Source organism: Andrographis paniculata, unplaced genomic scaffold (genome assembly GCF_009805555.1).
Source record: "Andrographis paniculata isolate CXL003 unplaced genomic scaffold, ASM980555v1 Contig80END, whole genome shotgun sequence".
NCBI lineage: Eukaryota > Viridiplantae > Streptophyta > Magnoliopsida > Lamiales > Acanthaceae > Andrographis > Andrographis paniculata.
The window spans coordinates 3,798,918-3,826,316 of NW_026137618.1; the positions used below are offsets into that span (position 1 = coordinate 3,798,918).

General features: G+C 30.7%; 2 protein-coding genes across 4 annotated transcripts; both read right to left on the reverse strand.

Annotated features, from left to right (window-relative positions):
• Window positions 1-3,851: 3,851 nt before the first annotated feature.
• LOC127240845 (disease resistance RPP13-like protein 4) lies at window positions 3,852-5,533 on the reverse strand. Of its 3 annotated transcripts, none has more exons than XM_051259681.1 (2): window positions 5,374-5,533; window positions 3,852-5,183 (listed from the first exon to the last, which is right to left on the reverse strand). In XM_051259681.1, the coding sequence occupies exon 2, from the start codon at window positions 5,145-5,147 to the stop codon at window positions 3,852-3,854; it is 1,296 nt and encodes a 431-aa protein (XP_051115638.1). In that variant the 5' UTR covers window positions 5,148-5,183; window positions 5,374-5,533. The 3 variants fall into 3 exon arrangements, with proteins under 3 accessions (XP_051115638.1, XP_051115635.1, XP_051115637.1); XM_051259678.1 differs by having other exon boundaries at window positions 3,852-5,199; XM_051259680.1 differs by having other exon boundaries at window positions 3,852-5,205.
• Window positions 5,534-12,103: 6,570 nt separating this feature from the next.
• On the reverse strand, window positions 12,104-13,962 carry LOC127241036 (adenine/guanine permease AZG2-like). Its single transcript, XM_051259917.1, has one exon. It carries the CDS (start codon window positions 13,921-13,923, stop codon window positions 12,349-12,351), a length of 1,575 nt encoding a protein of 524 aa, XP_051115874.1. The 5' UTR covers window positions 13,924-13,962; the 3' UTR covers window positions 12,104-12,348.
• Between the last annotated feature and the right edge of the window lie 13,437 nt (window positions 13,963-27,399).

Consider the following 27,399-nt stretch of genomic DNA (forward strand, 5'->3'; position numbering starts at 1 on the left):
ATAATAACACATGGTACAAGCCTTGCCATTCTTTTCAAAATTTTCTACATGACAGGGGAATGATTAGTTCATTCATCGCTCTGAGGATCCACGTCCTCTCTGACGAAGGTTGTTGATCAACTAACGCACCAGTTCCTCTAGTCGCTGCTAGATTTTCACTGAGTCAAGGCGTTGTTCCATTAGAATTGCATTCTACTGGATGACAGTTGTGAGAGACTTTACGATGACATTATGTCATGACAATTTTTGTGGTCAAGCGGCAAAAGTTGGTTGGCATATCAAATGGAATACTTCATCTGTTCCAATTGAAAGAATTCTTTTTATTATTTTCGTATATCCCACTTCAAAGTATCACTTTTCTATTTTAAAAAAAGTAATCATACACTAATACCAAAATACTCGTCTAAACTTACATTACAAACATACCATTACACATACAATTACTTTATAAATAAAGTCAAAAGGGCAAAACTATTTTACTTAAATTATAAACATACCATTACACATACAATTCAGAAAAATGTCAAAAACTCCTATATACTTTTCACTAAATAATAAAATACTATTATTTTTTACTCTATTACAAATCTCCATAAGCTCCTTTAAATTGGAAATGAGGGAGTACAATTTTCTGTGCTTTCACAAAATATCCTATTATACAATATTTTAATATCAATTCCAAACAAAAATTTTCAAAAACCTATCATAAGAAACACAGCGCAGCGGTGTGTCTCTTCACCATTTTCTTTCTCTTAATTTGTCTTTCAAGCCAAAGTAATTTGAAGCAAACAATATCGTATATCAAAGATTGGTGACCTTCCCATCACCCATTAAGCATCACGCCAATTCATGTTAGAACATTTTTGACGAATTTGAGTTATGATGCGAAAAAAAAAAATTGCAAATATTATACAAAATTGACATCTAATCCGAGCCTCGTCTGGGATGCGATTTCCGCAGCTTCATCGGTTGTCCGTGGCGGTTGAGATCGTGGAACAGAGAGAACAAAAGTGTGAGACTCACTGGAGTTAACCTTCTTCCTATCTGCACCAATTTGAATGTTGTTCAAATTTTTATCGTCCCCATCTCGCATAGCATTAATAATTCCTTCGTCATCAAGTAGGTTCTGGGCACTCAAGATTTGATCGTGGATCTGGGAAATTTCGTCAGCCATCTCAGGTTCGAAGAATTTGCTTCAAGATTGTTAAAAAAATTTTAATCGAATTTGAGATATGATGAAAGCGAAACACAAAAAAATTGCAAATATGATAACACATAATTGAGATCTAATCCAAGCCTCGCATAGGATGCGATTTTCTTGAAGCGAAATCAGCCCACCAATCTCCCCCGGAATAGAACGAATCAAAAAAATAGAATAGGAGATTCCACAAACCTAATTAGAACGAAAGCGTAAAAAAAAAAAAAAAAGGACACCGACCTTTTTTAGGTCCAAACCATTAGCCCAGCCCAAGCTCTTAGTCCAATTCTCTTTTTACTACGGGTGGGCAACAATACAACATAAGGGTGGATAAGGTATGTTGTGTTTCTTACGTGGGATACATTTCGTTTGTTTTTGTCTTTCTTCCCCTTTCAAAATCAAATACTAACAACTGACGCCCGTTTGGATTCACGTATGGTAGGAGCTAGCTTCTGCTTTCTGAAAGAAGCACTTTGTACTTGTTTGCATTTGGTAGCTTTTGAAATAAATAAAAGCACTTTTCAATTAAAGTTATTGTTTTATTCTTAATAATAATAATAATAATAATAATAATAATAATCATAAATTTCTATATTATATTTCTATAAAAATTAAAAAAATATAATTATATTATTATTTTTAATTTATATAATTATACTTCAGTTAAAATTTAAAATTTATTTCAAATTTAAATAGGAGTATATAAAATTTTTAATTATACTAAAATTACTAAATATAATTAGAAATTTTAGAATAATCTATAAAACACAAATTATTTAATATTATATTATAATTTTATTTTTAATTGATATATTATTCTTAAATAAAAATTTTAAAAAATATAAATAATCAAATTTTAAAATTATATTTTTATATTTTAATTTAAAATCTTTAAATATAATTAATAAAACTTAAAATAAATTATAAAAATGTTATAGAACAATCCTACTATATTAATATAGCATCATTGTGAGTAATTTTAACAGTTAAAAACACTTTCAACTCTACAACGTTCCAAACAGTTTTTTACAAAAAGTTTGCTTTTATAATAATTTATCCAAATACAAAATCGAACTGATTTTCGCTTGTGCTTCTCATTTTGCTTTTGCTTTTGACTTCTGCTTATTTTTAAGCGAATCCAAATGGCCCTCAAATTACCTTGGGCCGACAAATGCTAACAATTACCGGCGGAAGTCACGGCCAAACTAAAAAAAATTATTCACATATATAAAACATAAACAAATCCTTCACATATAAAACAGCAGTGTATATATGTTGTTCAGCTGTAGATAAACTATCCACACCTAAACTGAGAAAACTTAATAAATATGTCTCAACTGCATTTGAGCAAAGAATTGAATCTTCAAAAACTGTGTTTCAAAATTTTTCAATAGCTTCAATGAAATGAGATATTTATCCATCTAAAGTACCATAGGTATCACTGTCGTCATCTTCGGTTGGGAGTGCCATGAACTCGCTGATTGAGTAGTCCCTATATTGATGTTCGACAAGAATCTTGAGGGTATCATTTCCCATGCTTTCTTGTTCTTCCCATATTAGGAATGCCGATTTCATAGAAGAATCACAGCATTGTCTCAACATAATTGTCTGTAGCGTCGCGATATCTCCAATATCCGAAGGAATCTTTTCCAATGCCCATAGCCCTTCAAGTACAAGCACCTCAAGATTAGGATAGTGATGATGATCAGCTTGCCATTGTCGTAGAAAACTACCAGAAATGGTCAAGGCTTTTAATCGAAGAAATTCTCCTTCATTTGGATTCCATTCGGACCCTTCTGTGGTATCCCTCAGCTCAAGATCCTCAAGATTTTGTAATGAACCAATCATCCACATTGAACTCCATGGAATTCTGCATCTCTTCAGTTTCAAGGTTTTGAGTGAATTCGGGAGAGAAACATATTGCCATTCAGCATCTTTGAGATGTAATGATTCGAGTACATTGAATCGCGCAAGATTGCTTAACAAAGCATTCGAACCTCTAATATGCTTATGATGATACTTACTTTTCAGTTGCTTCAAATTAGGAATTCCATGGACAATTTCATCAGTAAGCTCAAAATTCCATGCATCGCAAAGGGTGTGTAGGTTCTTCAGGATGAAGAAATCTTTCTCTTCAGCTGACGGGGAATGTAGCGCCACCCGCTTGCCTTCAATAACTCTAAGTTGCGGCAACTTCCAGATTTCATATGGTAAATCTACGAAAGTATTGAAACGAAAAGACCGCCGAAATGACAATGTTTGAAGGTTCCATAGCAAATGTAGTGCTGATGAAGGACATTTTGATTTTTGACAAACAAAAAATTCCACGGCCACGCTGCGAGTTTTAGTGTGTTGCACAAGTATATCCATGACCTTGATAGATCTTGGATTATCGATACTTGAATAAGTCGCACTACATGCACCACAAACAAGTGGATTCCTATGCGACTTTGACGAGTGTCTAAATCGCTCTCGGCTAGATTCACTTAAGCAAAGATCCCGTAGAAGATCATGAATGCCACATGTTTCTATTTTCTTATTTATTGATCCGTGTTCGCGAACAGATATTAGATTCCTATCAACAAGATCTTTCAAGTATCCCCTGGCAAGGTCTTCCAAACTTTGATCTTCGCCTTTTTTTATGAAACCCTCGTCAAACCCACAATCTTATTAGTCCGGAGACATTAATTACAGCATCTTCTTGAAAAATTCTCATATAGAGGAAACACGGCTTGAGATACAAAGGCAGATTATTATAGCTCAAAAGTAATATCTTCAAGCAATGTTCGCCATCACTTGCATTACCAAAAGAACTTACATTTTCCGCGACTGATTGCCAAAAATCTTTCCTCGTGCCAGACTTTGCAAGAAGCCCCCCTACAACAATAATTTCCAACGGAAGTCCCTGGCAACTTTTTACGATTCTCCTTCCAATTTTCGCCAACTCTGGATTTTGACAATCATCTTCTCCAAATATAGTTTGACAAAACAAAATCCAACTCTTTCTCCCATTTAGAAATGCCATCGAATGAGGGTTGTGTGAGCCTAAAGAACCAGCAACATTGACAATCCTAGTGGTCATCATAATCCGACTTCCATTTCCATTATTTGGAAAGAACCTCCTCAAATCATACCAAGCTTCCAAACTCCATATGTCATCCATAACAATCAAGTATCTTCTGCCATACAACTTCTTATACAATGCTTCTCCAGGTCCATCAATATTTCCACCATTCATTTCAACGATCCCATTATCTATAAGACCACGAAGGATCTCTTCCATGCTATACTCCTGAGAAATCGTAAGCCAAATGCGCACATCAAAGCGCTCAAGCACGTATTTATCTTCATAAACTTTTCTAGCAAGTGTAGTCTTGCCAATACCTCCCATCCCAACGATCGGAACAATTTGAAGGTTCGCCTCATCTCTAGCCAGTTCACCCTTAATCTTCACCACATCCTCATCAAGTCCCACTATAGTATTCTTTCCATTCGAAGAAGCCTCAGTTGAAGAACCACCAATACCATCAGAACTCCTTCTTTGTTTTTCAACTTGGACTTGATCATCCCCTACCTCTTCGACCATCGACAACTCTCTCTTGATTATGTCAATCTTTTCGATTATGCTGTCCAGATCTTCACAGAAAGCTTTCTGGCCCATATCACCATTTTCTCCCTGAGAAGCAATCTCAAGCTGACTGGTTACATGTAAGTCGAAAATATCTTCTGCCTCAAAACAAAGTTTAGATATTTGTGGCCACAGAGCTTCTATCTTTTGGTCCTTTCTTCTTGAATTAATCTCCACAAATTTCAACAAGCAATTGGCATTGTCTTGAAGAGATTCAATATGTCTTTTGTCCACATGAATGAGAGAATGCTGAGCACGGTAATGAACATTGTCGATGATGTGGGTAAGAGAAACCACTGACGCATAAGCAGCAATAGCCATCTCTAATTAAATCCCAAACATTACTGCTACAGGCACCTGAAGAAGACAAAATCTGCAGCTACCATAAATTTTAATTAAACGTTTTTTCTGAAAAAAATATATAAATTTAGAGACATGAATTTTAGGCACCATTAATACTCTGTAGGATTAAAAAACTCTTTCAAAATTATGGAGCAGTAACAATAATAATAAGAAATCAATATTTGTTGCTAAATAATAGCTGTACCACAGTCTGGATTGGGATGCTAGCTCAGATCGATGTATCTGACGGCTGAGATCGCGGCGGTGAAGAACTCGACGATGTTCTTGAACCGGTCCGGTTTGCAGTGTAAAAGAAGGGACGATGGAGCAGAAACTCTACCAGTTTAGATCTGAATGAGGATTGACCAAACTGTGAGTCAACATGGAGTTTTGGGGAAGAAAAAGAGTGTTGGAAATAATTGCACAAAAGGTCTATAGCTCTTTAATATTTTAAAAATAATTGTTATTTCTTTTAAAAAATAAAAATAAAATAAAATATTCCTTCCGTTCATATCTATACTCATTGGAAAATATTCTTATTCTTTTTTAAGTAAAAAATTATTTTATTTTTGTACTATTTTTTACTATAAAAAAAAAATTAACAATTATTATTCACTTTTATTAAAACCTGTAACGGAGGAAATAATTCTTATTTCAATAGCACGTTTTGCTAATGATAGGGATTGTGGTATTATTTTATGATTTTTGATAAGTAGTATTGTTGATTTTTCTAAAACTAATTATTAATATATAATTAAAAAAATTAAATATATATTCCACTTTAAATATTTTTTTTGTTTTTTGTATTATATTTAAAAATAATATTATTTAATTAATTTGTGTGAAGTGTTTTAAAATAATTTTAATATTTTTGACAGTTATGTAAAAATTAATTGTATATATAATAGTAATATATTTATAATTTATATAATAATTAAAAATATTTTAATATTAATGTATTATTTATTTTACCATATAATATGAATGAAATTTGAGTGCGATAGACAAAAATTTTGTATATTGAAATTTTAATGAAAAATTCGGCAAATTATATAAAATTTAATATTTTTTATTACAAGAAAAATAAATAAAGGTTAAAAAATGTAAATCAATAAACTTACAATAATATTATTATTTTATACAGTATGAAATAAAAAATTAAAAAAGATAAATTAATAAAAAATAATAATTTTATTTTTTGTTTATTAAATAGATACATATATTTTGAAGGTTGTGATTCACCTGCCTCATAACCATCTGTAAGCTAACAACTACTATTATCTGTTTTAAAATATTTATTCTTGTTTATTTTAATACTTATAACTATATAAATATTATTAGTTGTAAATTTATTTAATAAATCATCATAAATTTTAAACAAAAATTTAATCTTTATCTATTAAATATTAAAAATTATTAAATCTATCTAAGATATAATTTTTAGTGTTTGCATATGATTTCTTGAATTTCGTCAATTATCCATCAATTATTTTAATTTTAATTTTTAAAATTTAAAGTTAATAATACATTTAAATCAATTATTGATATGGTAACTATATAACTAAAAATTCCATCAATTTATTGTTTTTTAATATAATTACACAGTATATATCATGAAAGTGACTATTAATTTTCGGTATGTTTTAGTGTTTATATGTAATTTTCTTTTCTTTTATACATATATATATATATATCTTCTCGTTAATCTTAAACTTCCAAATATTTTATGTGAAAATAATAAATAAGTTATATCATTTGAAATCTTAAGTGAAAATAGTAAAAGAAAATAAAAAGTAACATAAATATAAAATATATTAATAGTAAGAGACTATCACTACAAAAAAAAAAATAGTATATTTGTAACGGAATTCCGTTCCTAAAATTCACGTAGCAAACGTAATTCCATCTCTAATTCCGTCTCTAATATCATTAGTAACGGAAAAAGTGAATTTAGGAACGAAAAAACCTCGTTACAAAATTGATAATTTCTTGTAGTGTATATTCATATATAATATACCGAGAGAGAATCACTTGAACGTAAACATCCTACGAACTTTATTTATCCATAATTACGATAATATATGAATAATCTAGTTTGTTCATGAAAAATTAGTATATATTGTTCCGTAAAAAAGTATTGGTATTGCCGTTAGCGCTTTGACAACGACAGTGGCCCAAAACACAAACTTTATGAGGACAAACGTCTCTAGAGTGCGGCACTGCATATTGACAATCGGCATCGCTATTACATGGACGAAGATAAAGTGCCCATGCAACGTTATTACCACCTTCAAAATTCTCCCAAGGCCAACCTGCATATCCATATAGTTATATATCAACCTTCAATTATATATATATATATATATTTATTGAATATATGAGAAATTACCCAAAAGAATTAGCATAATTATTGACAAAAATACTGCCTTCGAAGAACTCATCTTAGCTCTCTTGACTTCTTTACAATATACCAAGTTGTGTTGTATCTATATATATATATAGATATATAGATAGATAGATAGATAGATAGAAGTGTGGATGGATTTATACATGAAATAAAATTTACTAAATAAGAAAATAAAGTAAATCAAGATATATATAATATCATATATGTAATAAAATGCATTGAATAATAATAAAAGATCATAAGGATTATGAAAATAATATTCATATTTCCATTCATGCATTTTGCTTTACTTTGTCATATATATTGTAATAACAAATTTTGTACATATGCTACATGTGTATATTGTCATTCTTAAATATTCCCTCCGTGCCATTAAAACTTTCAATGTTGGTGTAGATATAAGAACGTAGGTAAAATATAATTAGTAATTAATTAAGAAGTGCATTAGTAAAAATAATTATAAATTAAGATTAACATAACTAAATAGTTTAATTAAGATTGAAAAATTATAAATTATAAATTTTAAAATTTGATTAAAGTGTATAATTATATTTTCAAAAAAATAAAAAAAATAATTACGAAAAAATAAATAAATAAATAAACACTTTATATGGAATGGAAGAAATATATTATTTATATGATTCATTTTTTTTATAAATGTATAAATTAGTTTATTATATTGAAAAATTTAAATATTTGAACTATATGTTCACCGAACTTATACTCCCTCCCGTCCAAATGATCCCATTTCATTTTGTCATTCTCATAGAATATGTCAATTTTTATTTTTAGTAAATTTATTTATCTTAAACACTTAACAAATATAAATTAATTTGATTAAATTATTAATTTCTTACGTGTAGGGTCCATTCAAAACCCTTTTATTTATATATCTCCCCAATAAACAAATATTATTATCTATATTTAGAATTTTTCATTTTTTGTAAAATTAGTTTTAAGTTAATTATAAATAAATAATTTTTTTTTTATGTATTTGTATTATATAAAATTTTATTATTGAGATATAATTCTAAAAATATTTAAAATACCAATAATAATATTCATATAAAAAATAATAAAGTAATATCATAACTTATTATTAATAAATTACTAACCTACTTTGTTTAAAATACCATGACATTAACCAAAAGAGTTATGACGGATGGAGTATAATATATTAAATTCATATTTATATAAAATATTAACTTTTTATGAGGTAAGTATTATTCACAATCATTATTTTTTTTTCTTTTTTTTTTAGATAACGTGGAACCTGCAACTAGACCATCCGTCGTACTTAATAGCCTGCAAAGTAGGTCTTACAAAAAAAGTAAAGCCAGACAAATCATATGTGACAAACAAGACCTGAAGACATTTAGAATTCCTTGACCTGGTAAGTAGGTCGGGCAAACTCGGTATTAGTTCTAATATTACATTTCTCCTCTTCCCTTTGATTTAAGCTTGCCTACTTTACATAATAAGTAAGAATAATCTTTTCATCAACTTAAATAACTATATATTATGTATATGATCATCGAACGACGACTCAGATGTATTGACGTTTTAAACAATAGAACCGGACCATCAACGACATTAATTTGCAGAAGCAATTGAGACTCTGTTTCCCGACACTTGGGGGAAGACGGGTTGTTGTTGTTGTCGTCGTTGGACAATGAGGATGATCAATTCTTGTTGTTCGATGACAAAGATTCACTTCGTCTCGTCGGAAGCATTTGTGCTATTTTTTTCTTGATTGATTATGTGTTCTTATTGGTGGCTATTGTTGAGACTGGGTCAACTCAACGCCAATATGATATTGTCTGCTTTGGGCTTAGTTCACGATGAGTTGTTTTTGGACTTACTCCAGAAGACCTCATATTAGTGGAGTTCGTCTGTGACTTATAAAATGTGAAATTTTCTTAACATCTTCCAGTGTGGGACTTTGATTTGCACCCCAACGATTACGGCAAGGAAGTGGCCCAAGGGCGGTGGATCTAGAGGCAGCGGTGGTAGTAGCGTTGGATGTTGAGGAGAATGTAGCAATGGCAAATGTACATGAAGATGGTTAGGAAGGATATAAGAAACAAAATAAAAAATGTAAGGCATGGTACTTTAAAGTGTTAAAAAAATTTGTTGTTAGTGTATTTTAATGTTAATATAGGGTAAATTATATAATACCTTCTTGTGTTTTCGTAAAAATGCATAAAATACCCATGTGTTTTATTTATTGTGCGAAACCCCCTGTGTTAATGTAAAATTTGCACGAAACACCCTCCTTGTCCAAAACTGATATTTGGTTCTAAATAAAGACCTAAATTACGCAAGTTCTATACAAATAAAAAATTGTAAAATATTTTAAATAATTTTTTTGAATAAAATAATAAATAAATAAATAAAATTTGCGTAATTTAGGTCTTTATTTAGAACCAAATATCAATTTTGGACAAGGACGGTATTTTGTGCAAATTTTACATTAACACAAGGGAGATTTTACGTAAATAATGAAAAATATGATTTTTTTTATGCATTTTTACTAAAATAAAATAAGGTACTCCCTCCGTCCCAAATATCGTGAAACATTTCCTTTTTGGTATCTCTCAAACATCTTGCAACATTTTCAAAATAGGAAATATTAATTATACTTAATCTCTGCCGCACACTTTATCCCATCAGATCACCCAAATAAAAAAATAAAATATACATTTCTCTCTCCGTTACATCACATAATTTCTAAATTATCCTACTTAATACTATCCACTTAAAAACTCGTGCCCAAAATAAATGTTGCATCTTTTTTTAGACGGAGGGAGTATTATATAATTTACCCTATTAATATATTTATAAGTGTTTAATAGTATATTGTAGATTCAATACAGTGAAACTTCAACAAGATAAAATAGAACTGTTCAAAGCCCAATCATCGTGGAAAAACACATCAGCCCATAAAGCAGTGTACCTTCGAAAATCATAAAGTAGTATACCTTCTTAAATTACTCTGTCACATTGTGTATCTTTAATATATTAGTTATGTTACTTATAAATTCTATTTTAAGTTACTAGGGAAAAAAATATATTCTCTCCATCTGAAATCAAATGGGTCTTTTGGAATTTTGTAATAGATTAAGAAGTAATAGTACTTTATTAGTTAGTAGAAGTATATAAGAGTTTTTTATATTTTTGTTCTTTGACTTTGTATATAAAATAATTGTATGTGTAATAATATATTTGTAATTTAAGTAAAAGTTAAGAGTATTATCATATTAGTATATGAGTATTTTTTCTGAAATATGAAAGAGATATTTTGAAGTGAGACTGGACAAAAATGGTATAAAAGGTGCTTTAAATTGGGATAGAAGGTGTATTAGAATAGGAATATGATTAAGCTTTGTATAAATAGAAGTTTTCAAAGTTTTGTAATTTTGAAATTTTTAAAATTAGTGGGAAAAAAAAGGTATTTAATGTAATTGTTTAAAAAATATATTTGACATGATATTTATTTTTTTAAATTAAGTGCAAAGGTTTCAAAAAAGTGTGTTTAGTTGTGATTTTAAATCGAATTCAATATTATTCATCTCATAAACTTTTTAATAAAAATATATTATTTTTTTTTATAAAATATCATATTAAAATATTATTTAAACAAATAGTACATGTTGTTTTATATTATTTCAAATCAAAATATTTAGGCTTGAATATTTCAACATGAATTACAATGTAGAATATATTGTTTTCACTTGTGTTTTTGGATTAATATGTTTTCTTTTTATATTAGGTATAAAGAATTGTATCACTAATATAAATAATAATATTGTCCGTTAAATTGTTGATTTTTTATGATTGAGTAGAGTATAATATTATATATTATGTTAATATATAATATGTTTTTATATTATTTATGAAGAATCTTGTTACTCAAAAATAGAATAGGTGAACAAAGTAAGCTGTATATATATACACTTTCATATTTTGTTCAATTTATTTATTTTAAAGTTAAAACTTTATACATTATAATATTTTTGATGTAAAATAGTTATCGATTATAATACTGTATATTTAAAGAAATGTTTATGTGAAAATTTGTTTTTGATAAAAATCGAGAGATTACATAAGTAACAAATCCAAAAAAAAAAAAAAGATATTGGACCATGATTTTTGTTATTATTATTATATTGTATTTATTGTTTTGATATTTTACTTTAAATAATTTTTGATTTGATATTTTATATAAGAAATAAATATTTGACAATATAAGTATTTTTAAGGGTTTAAGTGGGATGAATAATTAAAGAAGTTACAAAATATATAAAATAAACAAATTAGTGAATAATTAAGACCAAAACAACAATAACATCAAGAATAATAATATTAATATAAATACTTTTTTTTTTGTGTGTTTGAATTTTAGTTTTTTTTTATTTAAATAATATTCTGATGTGATTTTTTATTAGATAAAATAAGTATATTTTCATCAAGAATCATATAAATTGAGTAGTAAAAAATTTGAATTAAAATACAAACTAAACATATCTAAAAGAAAAATGGCATACCATTGACAAGTGATTCCTAAAATATTTCAAGAAAGTAGTAAAGAAGAAAATGCACAAATGCCCTTGAGAGGTCATTCATTTTTGCCAACACCATTAGACCATCTCACGGTGACTTGTGCATTCCCAACCTCTAATATTACATTATGAACATCACCATGTCGAAATGAACCTATCTTAGCATCTACTAAGGTCTAGGATTCATATTTGCAATCTTTTCTCGAACATCTTAAACATTCTCATGGTTAGAATATGCGATGTTCGTTGCCGACACTTGGTTTTGCTCTTTCACCACCATACCTTTCATCTCGATTAGCCATTTGACCCATCCCACGATCCGTTCATACAACTCGAGCGCAATGTAGGTCCCTATCCCTCCTATGATACCATTCGCGATAGAATACGTCAATGGCATTAGGGCTATGGTCACAAATGCGGGCGCCGCCTCCTTGACATTGTCCCAATCGATGTTCTTCACCACTTTCATCATCAACACTCCTACCATCACGAGGGATGGGCCTATCGCCCATGGAGGAACACTTGTGAGAATAGGCGTAAAAAATATAGACAAGCCGAAGTACACTCCAATGATCACGGCCGTTAACCCTGTCCTGCCTCCCTCTTTGATCCCGGCCGTTGATTCAACAAATGTAGCGATTGGGGAAACCCCAAGCGCGGAACCTACAATAGTTGTACCTGCATCGACCATGTAGGCAATGTATTCCCCCTCGAAGACACCCTTTTCGTCTATAAAGCCTCCGACTTCTGCCAAAGTGTACAATGTGCCGGTCGTGGCGAGCACGTCGACGTATAGCAATGTGACTAAAGCTACCCAAACTTGACCATTGTTGAAATGAGTAAAGCTAATAGCCCCAAGAGTGGACTCAATCTTATGAAAATCTACAACATTCTTGAAATAATTATAGGTTGATTCTCCAAGTGGTGTATGAGGAAAAATTGTGACTGAAGTGCCCCTAAACCATGAAATTAGGGTTACAAAAACCATGCCATATATCATACTCCCTTTGACATTTTTCATTATCCCAAAACACATTATAAGAAAGCCCACCGTGCCGAGCCAAAACGTCGGGCTTTGCATTTTTCCTCCGATGCATGCGCCGGTGTCAATATTCGTACTCTTACAAGCCGTAAGTGTCACCAATGTAGCCGGATCAGGGCCCACTAGGCCCACACCTTGGTGAGCTTGCAACCCCACAAATGCAATAAACAAACCAATTCCAGCGGCGCTTGCAAGCCGGACCGAGCTCGGTATGAGCCGGGCCAACTTTGCACGAAGCCCAAGAACCGCAATGCCAAGAAAAGCACACCCTTCAACTAACACAACCGCCATGGCAGTCTTGTAGGACATGGGCCCGGTCCCATGGAAGCCCACCAAATTGTAGGCCAAATAAGCGTTAGCTCCCATCCCGGGAGCAAGCCCGAACGGGAGGTTCGCCAGCAAGCCCATAGCCACCGAGCCAATCATCGAGGACAAAGCCGTGGCGACTATAAGGTCACTCTTAATTCTAGCAAGACAACTTTGATACCCAACATTTTCTTTGACAATGCATTCTGGATCGACAGATCCTGTACAATCAGCAACAGAGCATGTTCCACCAGAATCCGCCAAGATGGTGGCGTTTACGGAGACAATGTAAGCCATGGTGACGAACGTGGCGGTCGCTGCCCGGAGCTCCATCATGAAGGAAGTTTTTCTAGCCTCCAACTTGAAGAACCTCCCAAATTTGCCCTTTGAAATTCTCTCATCGAATCTTTCTTGCATTGCTTTCCAATCTCTCCCCATTGTTTTGTGTTTTTGTACACTAAATGCACCAACCCTTTTATCTATGGAATGTCTTGTTTGTGAACAAAAAGATAGCCTATGATCACTATATATATATATATATATATATATATGAATAAGTGTGGCTTTTTAGAATATGGAAGCAATATATATAAGTAATCAACAAAAAAAGAAAAAGCAAACATGTCTTTTGAGGAATTCAATATTGTAAAGTTGGTGTGTAAGTATATTGTAATTAAATAATTAATTAAATCGTACCACCTTCCTATATTTATCACTTAATTAGTTGAGTGGGGTTAGGGGAGAGTTGTGCTTTTGGACTTTTGGGGAAAAAATTTGTCTTATAAGCTCTCGTCTTTTGTATTCTTATTTTTATTTTTATATTTTCATGTTTTTTAAGTAAAAATAATTTTATGATATGTACATTTTGTGTAAAAAATATTTGTTAGTTAAAATATTTTTGAAGAAAAAATAAAATATTAACAGTAAAAAAAAGAAAGAGATAACATAAAAGAACAACTCATATTATACTATTAACTTTTATCTTTGTAAGTTGTAGTGTTTTATATGGTCTTTGTTAATTTTTAGGATGGATAATAATAATAATAATAATAATAATAATAATAATAATAATTTTGGGGTCTAATATATTCTAATGGAATACTTTGAGGGTGTCTCTTTACTTTGGGTAATTAAGATAGATAATATTAATGTTTTATCTAATCGAATCACATAATTACAATTGTGACACTCCGTTCAGCAAGTCATGCGAATCCGAACGTGTCAGAATCGTAGACTGGCTTCTCACATATCAATATAAGTCCTTCGTGACGTGTTTTTGTCCTCACTCGCACGTTTAACTCTAAAGTTTTCTCAACAATGCTTCCGAGACATGAGTTGTCTATTCAATCCATTTAACCTCTTATTCAACCTCAGGGGTATTAAATCCTCCGCAACTCATATCACTATTCAACTCCGGGGGTATTACAACTATAATATATTAAATTGGTATTGATTCATTATACTAATATGCTATTTAATTAAGGATAATTAATCATATATATATATATATATGTATAGATGGGTAGAATTAATTTATCCAACTAATAGCAAGTCAGATTTATCAAAGTCTGTAATTTCTTTAATTTCTCAACACCTTTAATTAATCATGTGTGTGTGGTGAATAGCACACACTCCTATCCTTGCCGTTAAAAAAAATGTTTTAATTTAATTGTTTACTTGGAACATTATATATAAATTTAAAAATAAAAATTACGAAGAGTATTAGATTCGGCTGAAAATTCCAGAGCGCACCCGAAGGATAGAGATTGCGAGTTATCACGTTATAAAAATAATAATAATAATAATAATAATAATAATAATAATAATAAAATAATAATAAAAAATATCCAACAAACATTGACATTATTAAATTATAAATTCAACTTTAATAAAAAGTCTCCAGGATTTGTTGTAAACTACCAAACATTGAATTCTCAGACAATTTTTGTTCCTTTGCCAAACCCACTAAGAAATATTTTCTTATTGATATATACTTATATATATTAAAAAATAAAATAAAAACAAATCTACGAAAAAATTAAAGGATTTGAGAAACTTTTCACTAAAGTATATATACATTTACTCGATATTATCCTATCTTTTATACTGAATCAGTGTGTGATCTTTGTCACATATTTAATAAAATCTATATTGTGTTATTTTGGTAGACATATATTTGCTATTGAATAATATCATGGCTATTGCTTGATTAAAAACTTTAACCCATAGTTGATTAAATAGAAGGGTACTAATATAAATTTTAAAATTTATAATCGAACAATATAAAAATTTATGGAACATGGTATAAGAAAAATAAAATATATATACTAACAATAAAAGAAAATAAAATAAAAGAAAAGAAAACACAAAATATTTATTTTCTGTAATATTTTCCCAATTTTTCATACTTGACAACAAAACACCCTAATGGTTTTGTATTTCTTCGTTTGTAAGTGTGAGAGTTGGGTACCTATGAAGTTTAGAAGAATATTTTAGATTAAATTAAAATTATTATTTAATATGATATAAATTGATATTGATGTGATCTTTTTAATGTAAAATTAATTTACAATTTAATATTTTATTTGATATTTTCTAAGAGAAATTTTTTTTTTTTATTAATAGTAAAAATTGAATCTAAAACTTATAAAAAGACCCATAATGCCATCGCAGCCTAACGCATAAGATCTTGTAACGTACAAAGTAATTGTATATGTAATGGTATATATGTAATTTAAATAAAGGTTAAGAATATTTTGGTATTAGTATATAATTATTTTTACTAAAATAAAAAGTAAATACTTTTAAGTAGACGGACGAGAATGATGAAAATGATATTTTGAATTACAACAAACAAATATATAATTATGAGAAAAAAAAAAAAAAACTATAGTCTATGAATATTCTTTTAGTATTTTAAAATTTATGAGATTTTTGTTGGTAATTATTAATAACTGTGATAGTGTTTTGAGAATTATAGTATTTTCATGTAAAATTATTTTTAAATATTTTATGAAAAATATAATACGTCCTCTGCCTAAAAAAAATATCTTATTGAAAGTGGACACAAGAATTAAGGAATAATAGTATTTAATTGAAAGTTGGTATAAAGTAGAAGGTAAAAGACTAAAATATCCTTACTTTTTGAATGATTTTAAAAGTAAGTTAGAGTAATAATTAGAGATAATTTGGAAAAGTAAAAATAATTTTGTTGTAAAGTAGAGACCACAGTTACTAAATAAAAAAACAAAAAAAAATTATTTTGAAACTAACTAAAATAGAAAAATAAGACAACTTTATTGGGACGAAGGAAGTATATATTTTTATATATATAAAATAGTAAATTGCTCACCTTAATAATAATAATAATAATATTAATAATAATAACGTGTTGACAATTGGAGGAGATTGTGTAGAAGTGGGCGTAGAAATTTAAATTCGAATCTTGAAATTGCTGTGTGTTGGGTGTAATCATTTTGTTTAAACAGCTTTAATTTGTATAATATTATTTATTTATTTATTATTGGGATTCACTATTGATTGAGTATTTTTCAGCAATAGTTGTTATAAATTAATTACTTGCTGTAATCCACATTCCATTAACAAAGAATCCAACGTCAGAGGATTTTTGCTTTTCCAAGGATTGAGTGCTCACACACATACACAAATAAATATATATATATATATATACATATACACACACACATAAAGGTGTCGATGTTTAGAGTGGTTAAGGTTTTTATTACCCATCCTGGATGGGTGCGAGTTTGTCTGCATGTGTTGGGTGAAATTCCGTTGGGGTTTGAGGGTGTGCGTGCATTAAAAAGAAAAAAATTTACTTAGCGTTTAATCAAAAACGTGATATATGTAAATTGTTATCATACATGCTCTTATTTTATACCTAAAACTTTGTTTCATGAGATTAATAGTAATACATATTGTGGCAGTGGCTGCGGGTTCCCACGTCATAAAAAAAAATAGTTAACACATATTGTACGTAATAAAAAAAAAAATAGTTGTTGATGATGATTTCAACAATAAAAAGTAGAATTGAAAAATATATTTCGAACTTGAACTATAAATCCTGGGACTATAAATCCTCAAACAAAAAGAAAAAAGAAAGTCGAAAATGATAACTAAAAATAGAATAATAATTCCAATGAAATTTTCTTGTAATTTTGTCTGATTGAAGATATTCATCTCAATTGTTGAGGTTGCTTATATACGTATCAAATTAAACCGTTTATAACCACTTCCATGGCGGTTACCCTTGAACCGCCCAAAAAGTTGTCTTCACGTCGGTTACAAACTGTAAAAAATCATTTTCTTGTCGGTTACTAATTTGAACCTTCTGAAATCGCTTCTTAATCGGTTACTGATTTGAACCGTCCGAAATCGCTTCTTAGTCAGTGACCTACCGACCAGCCGTCCCAAGGCCCACACTCGGATGAAAACTGTCCGTAGGGCCAACCATCCGACCGGCCTAGCCCCAACAACCATCTGACCGAATGACTCTGGCTCACCACTGGATCGCCATTGGGTTTATCCATTTATCCTTCCTAACTCAAACCCAAATTCTATATTTTTGTGCTCAACAGTAATATATTTTTGTTATATTCCATCTCCTATAAATTGACATATTTTTTATTTTTTTCCGTTTCATAACATTTAACATATTTTTATTTTGGGTAAAATTTACTAAATCAAAACATATTTAACGAATATAAATCAATTTAATTAACTAACTAACATATAAAATCATACATCATCACTCAAAATTCTTTTATTTTTATCTCTCTCATAAAAAAATAAATATTTATATTTGTTACAGAAATTCCCAGGAAATTAAGATGAGATAACAAAGACAAAAGAACACAAGAATTTGGTAACCCAATTCGATCACGATGATCTACATCTGGGGCCGCTACCAAGCCAGGAATTCTACTATAAAGTACACATATACATGTTAAAGTGAGAATACATGGATATTTATAGGCTAAACCTATGTCAATAATATCTAAATCATATCTCTAAAATCTAGAATATAATATCTAAATCATATCCCTAGATTTTAGGATATAATCAGGCTTCATATCCCAACAATCTCCCACTTGAAGACTGATTTCATCTTCCACTTCAATATTTTACTCCATCCGCAATGACAACGCCAAGCCTCCTTCTTCACTCATCGAGGCCCATTGAGGTTGAACACAACCTCAATTCATCTAAGGTCACCACCTTAGATTGTCTTTCAGGATTGCTCATAAATCGGCTCACTACTCCCACTGCATGTGCTTTCCACCTTCTAAAGGTATCAAAAGCATCATAATTACACTTAAAAAAATATACTCATACCTCCCTTGTAACGTCGTCAATGACCACGGGGTACTACTATGAGCCTCCAAGGGTCGATACAAAAGTTGGTTCTCGCAGGTCCGTATGAACCAACTCCAACTTTTCCTTTTCCAGGCTCTCCTACCCTTTGAGAACACCACCTTTCGTTGTTTCCCAAAGATACAGTCTTCGCATACTCCAATATCGACGGACTTCAGACCTGACAATCTTCCCTTTGACATGAGCTTCCCTATCCCCTTTTCGCTCTTGTGTCCGAGACGAGAATGCCAAAAATTTGTGTCATTATTTATGGCCACGGAACTGATTCCGTCTCGCATGGTTTTCGTCATGTAGAGAGTTCCATCTCTTCTCTTTTGTGTCACCACAATGGATCCTTAGGTTACCTTCCACGACTTAGGTTCAAAAAACTATCGAGTAACCTGCCTCATCCAATTGTTCAACGGAAATCAGATTTTGTTTCAGACCCAAAACATGGCTCACGTCATTCAATCTCCACTCTCCACCATTCGGTGTTCTGATTCAAATCATTCCTTTACTTACAATTTTCAATGTCTCATCATCTGCAAGATAGACAACATCAAAATTACATGTGGTTTAGGATTCCATAAATCCCAAATCATGGCATGAGTGGAATGACGCTCCTGAGACCAAGATCTATTACTAAATTGGTCTGCTAACGTTCAGAATCAGCGCATTGGATATCTCATCCGATGCGTTTGCCGAACACTGATCTTTCTCCGGCGCCTCGCACTCGTTTCAAGTGCCCCATGTAGTTCCAACATACCACCTGACTTGCATCTTCCTTGTCTTTGTTCTTTGACTTCAACTTTGACCATTCTTGATCTTCACCATTTCCCTTTGCCTCATATCTAAATTCAGTCGAGGCATTCTCCCAAAGGGTTCGTCGAACCGCACTCATCGTCTTCCTGTCAATCTTCTTGTATCCGACTTCATCCATGTCTTCGGGTTTCTCCTTGAACCCGCCTCTAGATCTTTGCCGTACAGGTAATGTTCTATCTGCAGCTTCTAGAAACCGAAGTTCATCCCACCGAATACCTTGACAGCACAACGATCACTCATATTGACTCCCACAAACAAACCCAAGGCTCACTTGATATGAGAGCACATCGGATATCTCCTCCGCTGCGTTTGCCGAAAGCCTTATCCTTCCCTGTCCACTTTGCACCGCCTATCACAAAGGAACCCCCTGCCTGACCTACCAGAATTGTCGGGATCGATCCAACACCGCCAGGAGGCTTTAGACACAAAGCACCTCCACAGATCACAAGGATTCCCACAGCCACAATCAATATCCGATGCCTCCCAGTCCACCCTATCAATGAACCAGGCTCTAATACCACTTGTTGTGGAAATTTCTAGGAAATCAAGATGAGATAACAAAGACAAAAGAACACAATAATTTTGTAACCCAGTTCGATCACGATGATCTACGTCTGGGGCCGCTGCCAAGCCAGAAATTTTACTATAAAATACGCAGGCACATGTTAAAGTGAGAATACATTGATATTTATAGGCTAAACCTATGTCAATAATATATAAATCATATCTCTAAAATCTAGAATATAATATTTAAATCATATCCCTAGATTTTAGGATATAATCAGGCTTCATATCCCAATAATATTTATATTTAAAACTTCATATTTTTTATAAAATTAGTTTACGTTAATTATAAATAGATAAACATATTTTTTTTATTTATTTGTATTATATAAAATTTTATTATCTACAAAATGATATTCATATTACATATAATTTTTATTGGGATATAATTTTTCAAATATTTAAATACATCTTCTAATATTTTTAATCATATATATTAAATTTATGTTAAAACTACCAATATTATTAATTACATTAAAAGATAATAATAAAATTATATCATAATTCACTATTATTAACTCATTAAATATTATTACCTTAAATACCGTGTCAGTAATTAAAAATGTCGATTATCTTGGGACAAAAAAAATATTTTGTATTATCAATTTATATTTTGTTAAAATAATGCTAATTTAGGCCGTGAATAATTATTAAATTTAAATTTCTATTACATTGTTTAGTAATATATAAAAGTATATTAAATAATGTAGAAAATATATCAACATTAGTTTAATGTTGAATTGTTAAAGGCTCCGTTTAGATAGATAGAAATTTTAAAAATTTTCAATTTTTATAAATTTTTCAGTAAAAATTTAAATATTTGATGTGATATTTTTTAAAATAAAAAACATTTAAATATGATATATTTAAAAAAAGAAAAATTAATGAAAAATACTAAAAATTAAAACAAATATGTGTATAAACATGATTTAAATTATAACATAAGTATATTAAATTATAAGATATAATTTATGAAACTGTTATATATACATATTTTAATTAATGTTGTGAAATTAAACAAATATTTTCTTTATTTGTCAAAATTATATTTTAAAGAAAAATAATTGTCTCAAAGCAAAAGAGTTTAAAATATGATGTCCGCCACGAATTGCCTAGTGGTGCACAGTAAAATTATGATTGTTAGAATATAGATTCAAACTCCGACGTCTTTTTATCTTGCATGTTATTATATTCGATCGGGAGTTGAACTAGTGCAGTTTACCTGGAGCGCAATAAACCTAAATTAGATGCTGAAAGTAAATAATTATTTAGTTTAATAAAAACTATTTGAAACTTAAAACATATAACCATTAAAAACTTAATTATCAACCAAGTATTTAAATTTAACCATTCAGCAATCCACATTTGTTCAATCTTACAAAATTTTATTGTTAATATGATATTTAATAAATAAAGGCAAATGTGTTCTTTTTATTCTTATTATCCTTTGTATTTTCAAGTGGCACTCTTGTCTATTCCTCTTGGTACTTACCAAGTTTTCCTATGCATCGTCAGAGTTTCAAGCCCTTTTCCAGGCAACGAGCTCCGGACATAGAATATGCAATGCCCCTTTCTTATTTCCCTCACTTTGGATATTGTACATCAACTTTTTGTACGTATCTCGGGACTTTTTGTTAAATTCTCTATCATTTGTTCTTCATGAGTTGGGTCCTATCTGACTTATTTCTACATTGGTTGGACTAAATGTAATCGTGTTAGATCCAAATTAAAGAAATCTACGCTAGTATAAATAATTTTTTACCTTTATCTCAGTCGCATATCACCAACGAGTATCCGATGGTACGTTGCCATATTTCTCACTTTCTCCATACATTATGATTTAAAATTTATTTTGAAATGCTTTGGGACCTCAACGTTGCCAAAGATATTACAAGTACTATAAAATTTAAAAAACAATACAATAACAAGATAAATGCATAAAGTAATTGTGACACCCCGATCCGCAAGCCACGCAAAGCCGAAAGTGTCGGGATCATAGACTGACCCCACAGATCAACACGAGTCATTTCAGTGCGCTTATGTCATCATTCACGCCTACCTGAGAGACTTCCCAAAAGTCACCCATCCTAAATTACTCTAAGGTAAACATACTTAACATTAGACTTTTTTCAGTAGGATTTCCAAAAAGAAATGTGCACATTGTGACATGAGTAATCTATTCAATCCATTTAATTATTATTCAATTTCGGATGGTCTAGCACCGACTCATCCACGGGAGTTGGCTTAGCACCGGCCCAACTCCAGGGTATCATTGTAATATAGGCGGAACATGTACTTTTCAACTATCTGAACCTCCACTTATGCACAAATGTCGTCTCTGACGTCTGTAGCCGATTGAAAATCTGCAAGATATATCGATATATGAACTTCATGTAGTCAAAGTGGAACTATAGTTGAAGTAATCATATTTATGAACCTAATGTGTCAAGCCCACATAGTCCTAAGCGAAGCAGCTGCTACTGATGTACCTATATAATAGAAATAGTTATGCCTTTTATGTGTTTATACATGTTGATCACAACTTAATCACGTATATCTTCCTCACCTGCCTTATCCCTCACCTGCGCATCATCGGGAGTTGCTTCCTAAAGGATGATCGGGTAATTGTAGGAGTATACTAACTTCGGAATTGCACTACAAGAAAAAATTATTTTTGTAACAAAACATTTTTGTCTCTAAATTTACTTTTTCCGTTACTAATGACATTAGAGACGGAATTAGGAATGAAATTACGTTAGCTTTGTGAACTTTAGGGATGGAATTCCGTTATAAATATATTATTTTTTTGTAGTGTTTGTTGACGCCAAGTTCATGTTCCCCACTTCTTATTGCTTCTATCCTACACGCTTCAATTACCGGCTCTTGATATTTGTCGACTTCTGGTTGACTTAACATATTTCTATCTACTAATTCAATCCAATCACGAGTGGTGGCCGAACACATTGCTTAAGAATTTTTTTGTTTTTTTCCAAAACTTGTTGGAATGCTATTGTTCACGTTGCTACCGTCACTGTCGTATCTTTAACTGAATTCGAAAGGATTGAATGAAAATGAAGGTAAATTTGAATTTAATTTAGAAATTTGTTAAGAAACTAAAAATTCTCTCACATGCAAAATTTCTCGCAAATAGCAAATTTACTCACAAAATTGGTCTAAAATTGCGAGGGAAAACTTTCCCTCACAAATAACTAAAGACCAACCTAGCTTTTTGTCATTCGTAACTTGTGAGAGATTCTCTGCCAAACCAAAGGTTTTTTTTATAGTGTTTAATACTACTTATCATACAAAACATCACATTTAATTATTACTTAATTCATCCAAAAATTTAAAGCAAACAAATGTTTGGAATTCTATTTTATTTTGCTAACACAAAAATAAATTATAAAATAAAAGTTATAGATAATAATAATTACTATTGAAAGAGAAAAACACATGCTATCTCCTTTCGGCTCTAAAAGTCTCATTTACTTTTTTGTGTGTTAATCTTTCAATATTAATTCTTATATCAAAACATAGTACAAATTAAGAAAAAATTACAAAAATATTTCCATTAGCGTCTAATAAAAAAGTATTTGTACAAAAAATTATAGAGGCGGACAGATGAAATACTAAGTAACAAGCGATTAGCACAATGTGCTAATTCAAAACTGTAATCCCATAATAATTGCACTTATTTATAAATAGAAACAAAATTGTATCATCTCAAATATTGGAATTTTAAATATGTTTCAAGATTTTTAAAAAGACCTGAAAATAATAATAATAATAATAATAATAATAATAATAATAATAATAATAATCATACTCCCTCCGTCTTATATCAATTTGCTTTTGACACGGAGTTTTAGAAATATTAGTATTAGATTGGGATGTAGTAGAAATAAAGATAAAAAAAATAAACTAACTTTATTAGTATTGTATGATATAAAATTAACGACATTTGTGTAATATATTGTAAATTGAAAAGATATTTAAAATGTTAGGTAAATAGTATAGTTGATAAAAAAGAAAATGAATATTTTTTTATGGGACGAATCAAAATAAAAAAAAAAAAAAAGAGAAATTGTTAAGCGATGTAAATCGATAAATTTAATTATGAAGTAATTTCAGCAAATGCAGTGCAGTCACAGTCAGTCAACAAGATGCTATTTATTGTTTGGTTCAAAAACTTTGGCAACTCCTCGTTACTTGAAAGATTCTCAAATTTACATCTAATGGAACTCATAATTATTTATTAACCACAAATACAACTTCAATTAATTAATTACATTGCTGTCGAAGCTCGAATAAAATATAACTAACTATTCAGAATTTAAAATAATTTCGACTATTTAATAAATAAAAAATTCGGCTTCATCTTTAAACAAGGCATGCGTAAAATTAAATTAAATTATTATTTTTTTTATTATTATTATTAAAGGCTGCCTAAATTGAAACCAGGTTCAGCTTTTGAGACAAAATAAAAAATGAGTTAAACCTTCAATTATTTATTTGTTAAAGTAATTATTAAGGTTAACTATATATATATATATATTAAACATTATTAATTCAATAATTTGTTTTGGTTGTAATTTAAAATTGAAATTTTGATTCGAGATTTGATTTATATAGTATTTTGATACAATATTTTATGAGAGTAATAATGTATTTTTTATTGAAAGCTGTACAAAATTGAGATTAGGTTTATATAGAATTTGATACGATATTTTCTGAGAGTAATAATATACTCCCTCTGTCTGCATCTAAGGATCATATTTAACTTGCATCATTGTATTTAATATTAAAAATATCTTTATATTTGTATAATTTTTTGTACAAATATTCTTCTATTAGTATTAAAAAAAATATGGTGTTGATTTTGAAGAGATTTTTTCACAGGTTGTCAAGCTGACTTCTATTCGTGTTATCTTTGGTTTGGCTGCTCGTCTTGACTTAGAAGTGGAACAAATGGATGTCAAGATGGCGTTTCTTCACAGTGACCTCGAAGAAGAAATTTATATTGAGCAGCCTAGAGGTTTTGTGGTGAAAGAGAAGGGGAACCATGTACGTCGATTGAAAAAGAGCTTATATGGGCTTAAACAGGCTCCGAGGCATTGGTACAAGAAATTCGATTCTGTTATGATTCAACAAGGATACAAGAAGACTGATGTCGACCCTTGTGTTTTCGTGCAGTGATTCTCAGGTACTGATGTTATCATCTTACTTATTTATGTAGATGATATGCTCCAAGTAGGCTCTTCAGCCTTGAAAATAAATAATTTGAAGAAAGAGTTGAGCAAGCATTTTGCGATGAAGGATTTGGGGCCATCTAAAAGTATTATTGGGATGTATATTTCTCGGAATAGGGAAGAGAAAAAGCTATGGTTATCCCAAGAATAATATATCGAAAAAGTGTTGCAACGGTTCAACATTGACAAAGCCAAAGCTGCTTCTACCCCGCTTGCTGCTTCGTTTAAATTGAGTGTGAAGCAAAAAAGAAATATATGCAGCGGATTCCTTATGCCTCAACAGTTGGAAGTTTGATGTACGCCATGGTGTGTACTCGGCCGGACATAGCTTACGCAGTTAGTGTTGTCAGCCAATTCATCTCGAATCCTGGAAAAGAGCATTGGAGTGCAATGAAGTGGATTCTAAAATATCTTCAAGGAACTTTGAGTATGAGGTTGTGCTTTGGTACTGATAAGCCGGAGCTTGTTGGTTATACAGATTCTGATATGGACGGAGATATTGATAATAGAAAGTCTACTTCTGGATACTTGATAGCTAATGTTGAGGGAGCTATTTCATGGCAGTCTCGATTGCAGAAATGTGTTGCACTCTCTTCCACCAAAGCGGAGTTTATTGCTGCTACCGAAGCTTGCAAGGAGTTATTATAGTTGAAGACTTTTGTGAGTGAAATAGGTTTCGCTCAACAAAAGTATATTTTGTATTGCGAAAATCAAAGTGCGATCCATCTTAGCAAAAATTCGACATTTTATGGGAGATCGAAACATATTGATACAAGGTATCATTGGATTCGAGAGGTTTTGATTCTAAGCTGATTGAAGTTGATAAAATCCACACAAATGAAAATGGTGCGGATGTGTGCACTAAAAGTCTTCCAAGAGATAAGTTCGAGTTCTGCATGATGGTTGTAGGGTTGGTTGCCTCCTTCACATAGTCAGAAGGGGGAAAATTGTTGGGTTTGGGTTTCTTCTATATTTAGGAGATCCAACAATTCAAGTTAGCCCAAAAAGAGTTAAAATCTTTTTGCCAATTGTTGCCCTAGCCCTCATTGTTGGGAGTGAGGTCATTTTGGGTGTAGGGTTTGAGAAAGACAATCGTTATCCACGCACGCGAGAGAATCGGCAAGTAAGAGATAATTTCTTCAACTCGGTTTTGATCAACGGTCTCGTCATCTTCAGGTGTTCCTTTTTGTATCGTTGATTTCTCACTATTTGTTTGGATTTAATGTTGAATCTTATTGGTTGGGAATTGAAATGGGTTGTTAGTAGTTGAGAGATCTCTTGTGATTGATGTTCGATTCTTGTAATTGGCTGTGGAGTTTGATAGCCCTTTTTGGTTGTGGTTATCTTTGATTGTACAAACTTTTTGATATAATGGATTTTGCCTTGGGTCTGGTGATAGGCCTCGTGGTTTTTATTGTTCACTTTGAAGGACTTTTCCACGTTAAAAGTTTTGGTGTCTCCTATTATTATTTTCGTTGTTGATTGATGGTTATCATTCATCGTACTTTGATACAAAAGATAATTGATTGAAGGGAAATGTTTTGGTGGAACAGTTTTAACAACCTGTTTAGGCGTGACCATGCTTAAGGAGTACATCGTATATGATTTTGGTTTGCATTTTGGTCTTCTTCCGGTATTCTCCCCACACCGAATCTCTTACATAAAACAACTATAATAAATATAATACTACCTCCGTCCCGGAAGAAGAGTAACGTTTAGTTTTGCAGGTAGATTTTTTTTAATATTAGTATTATATTGGTTTATAGTAAAAAGACAAAAATGCCCCTATTAGATTGTGTGATGTAAAAGTAATGAAATTTGTATAATATATTAGAAGCTATAAGATATTAATTATATTAGGTAGGTAGTACAATAAAAAAATGGTATTCTTGTTTTGGGACAGACA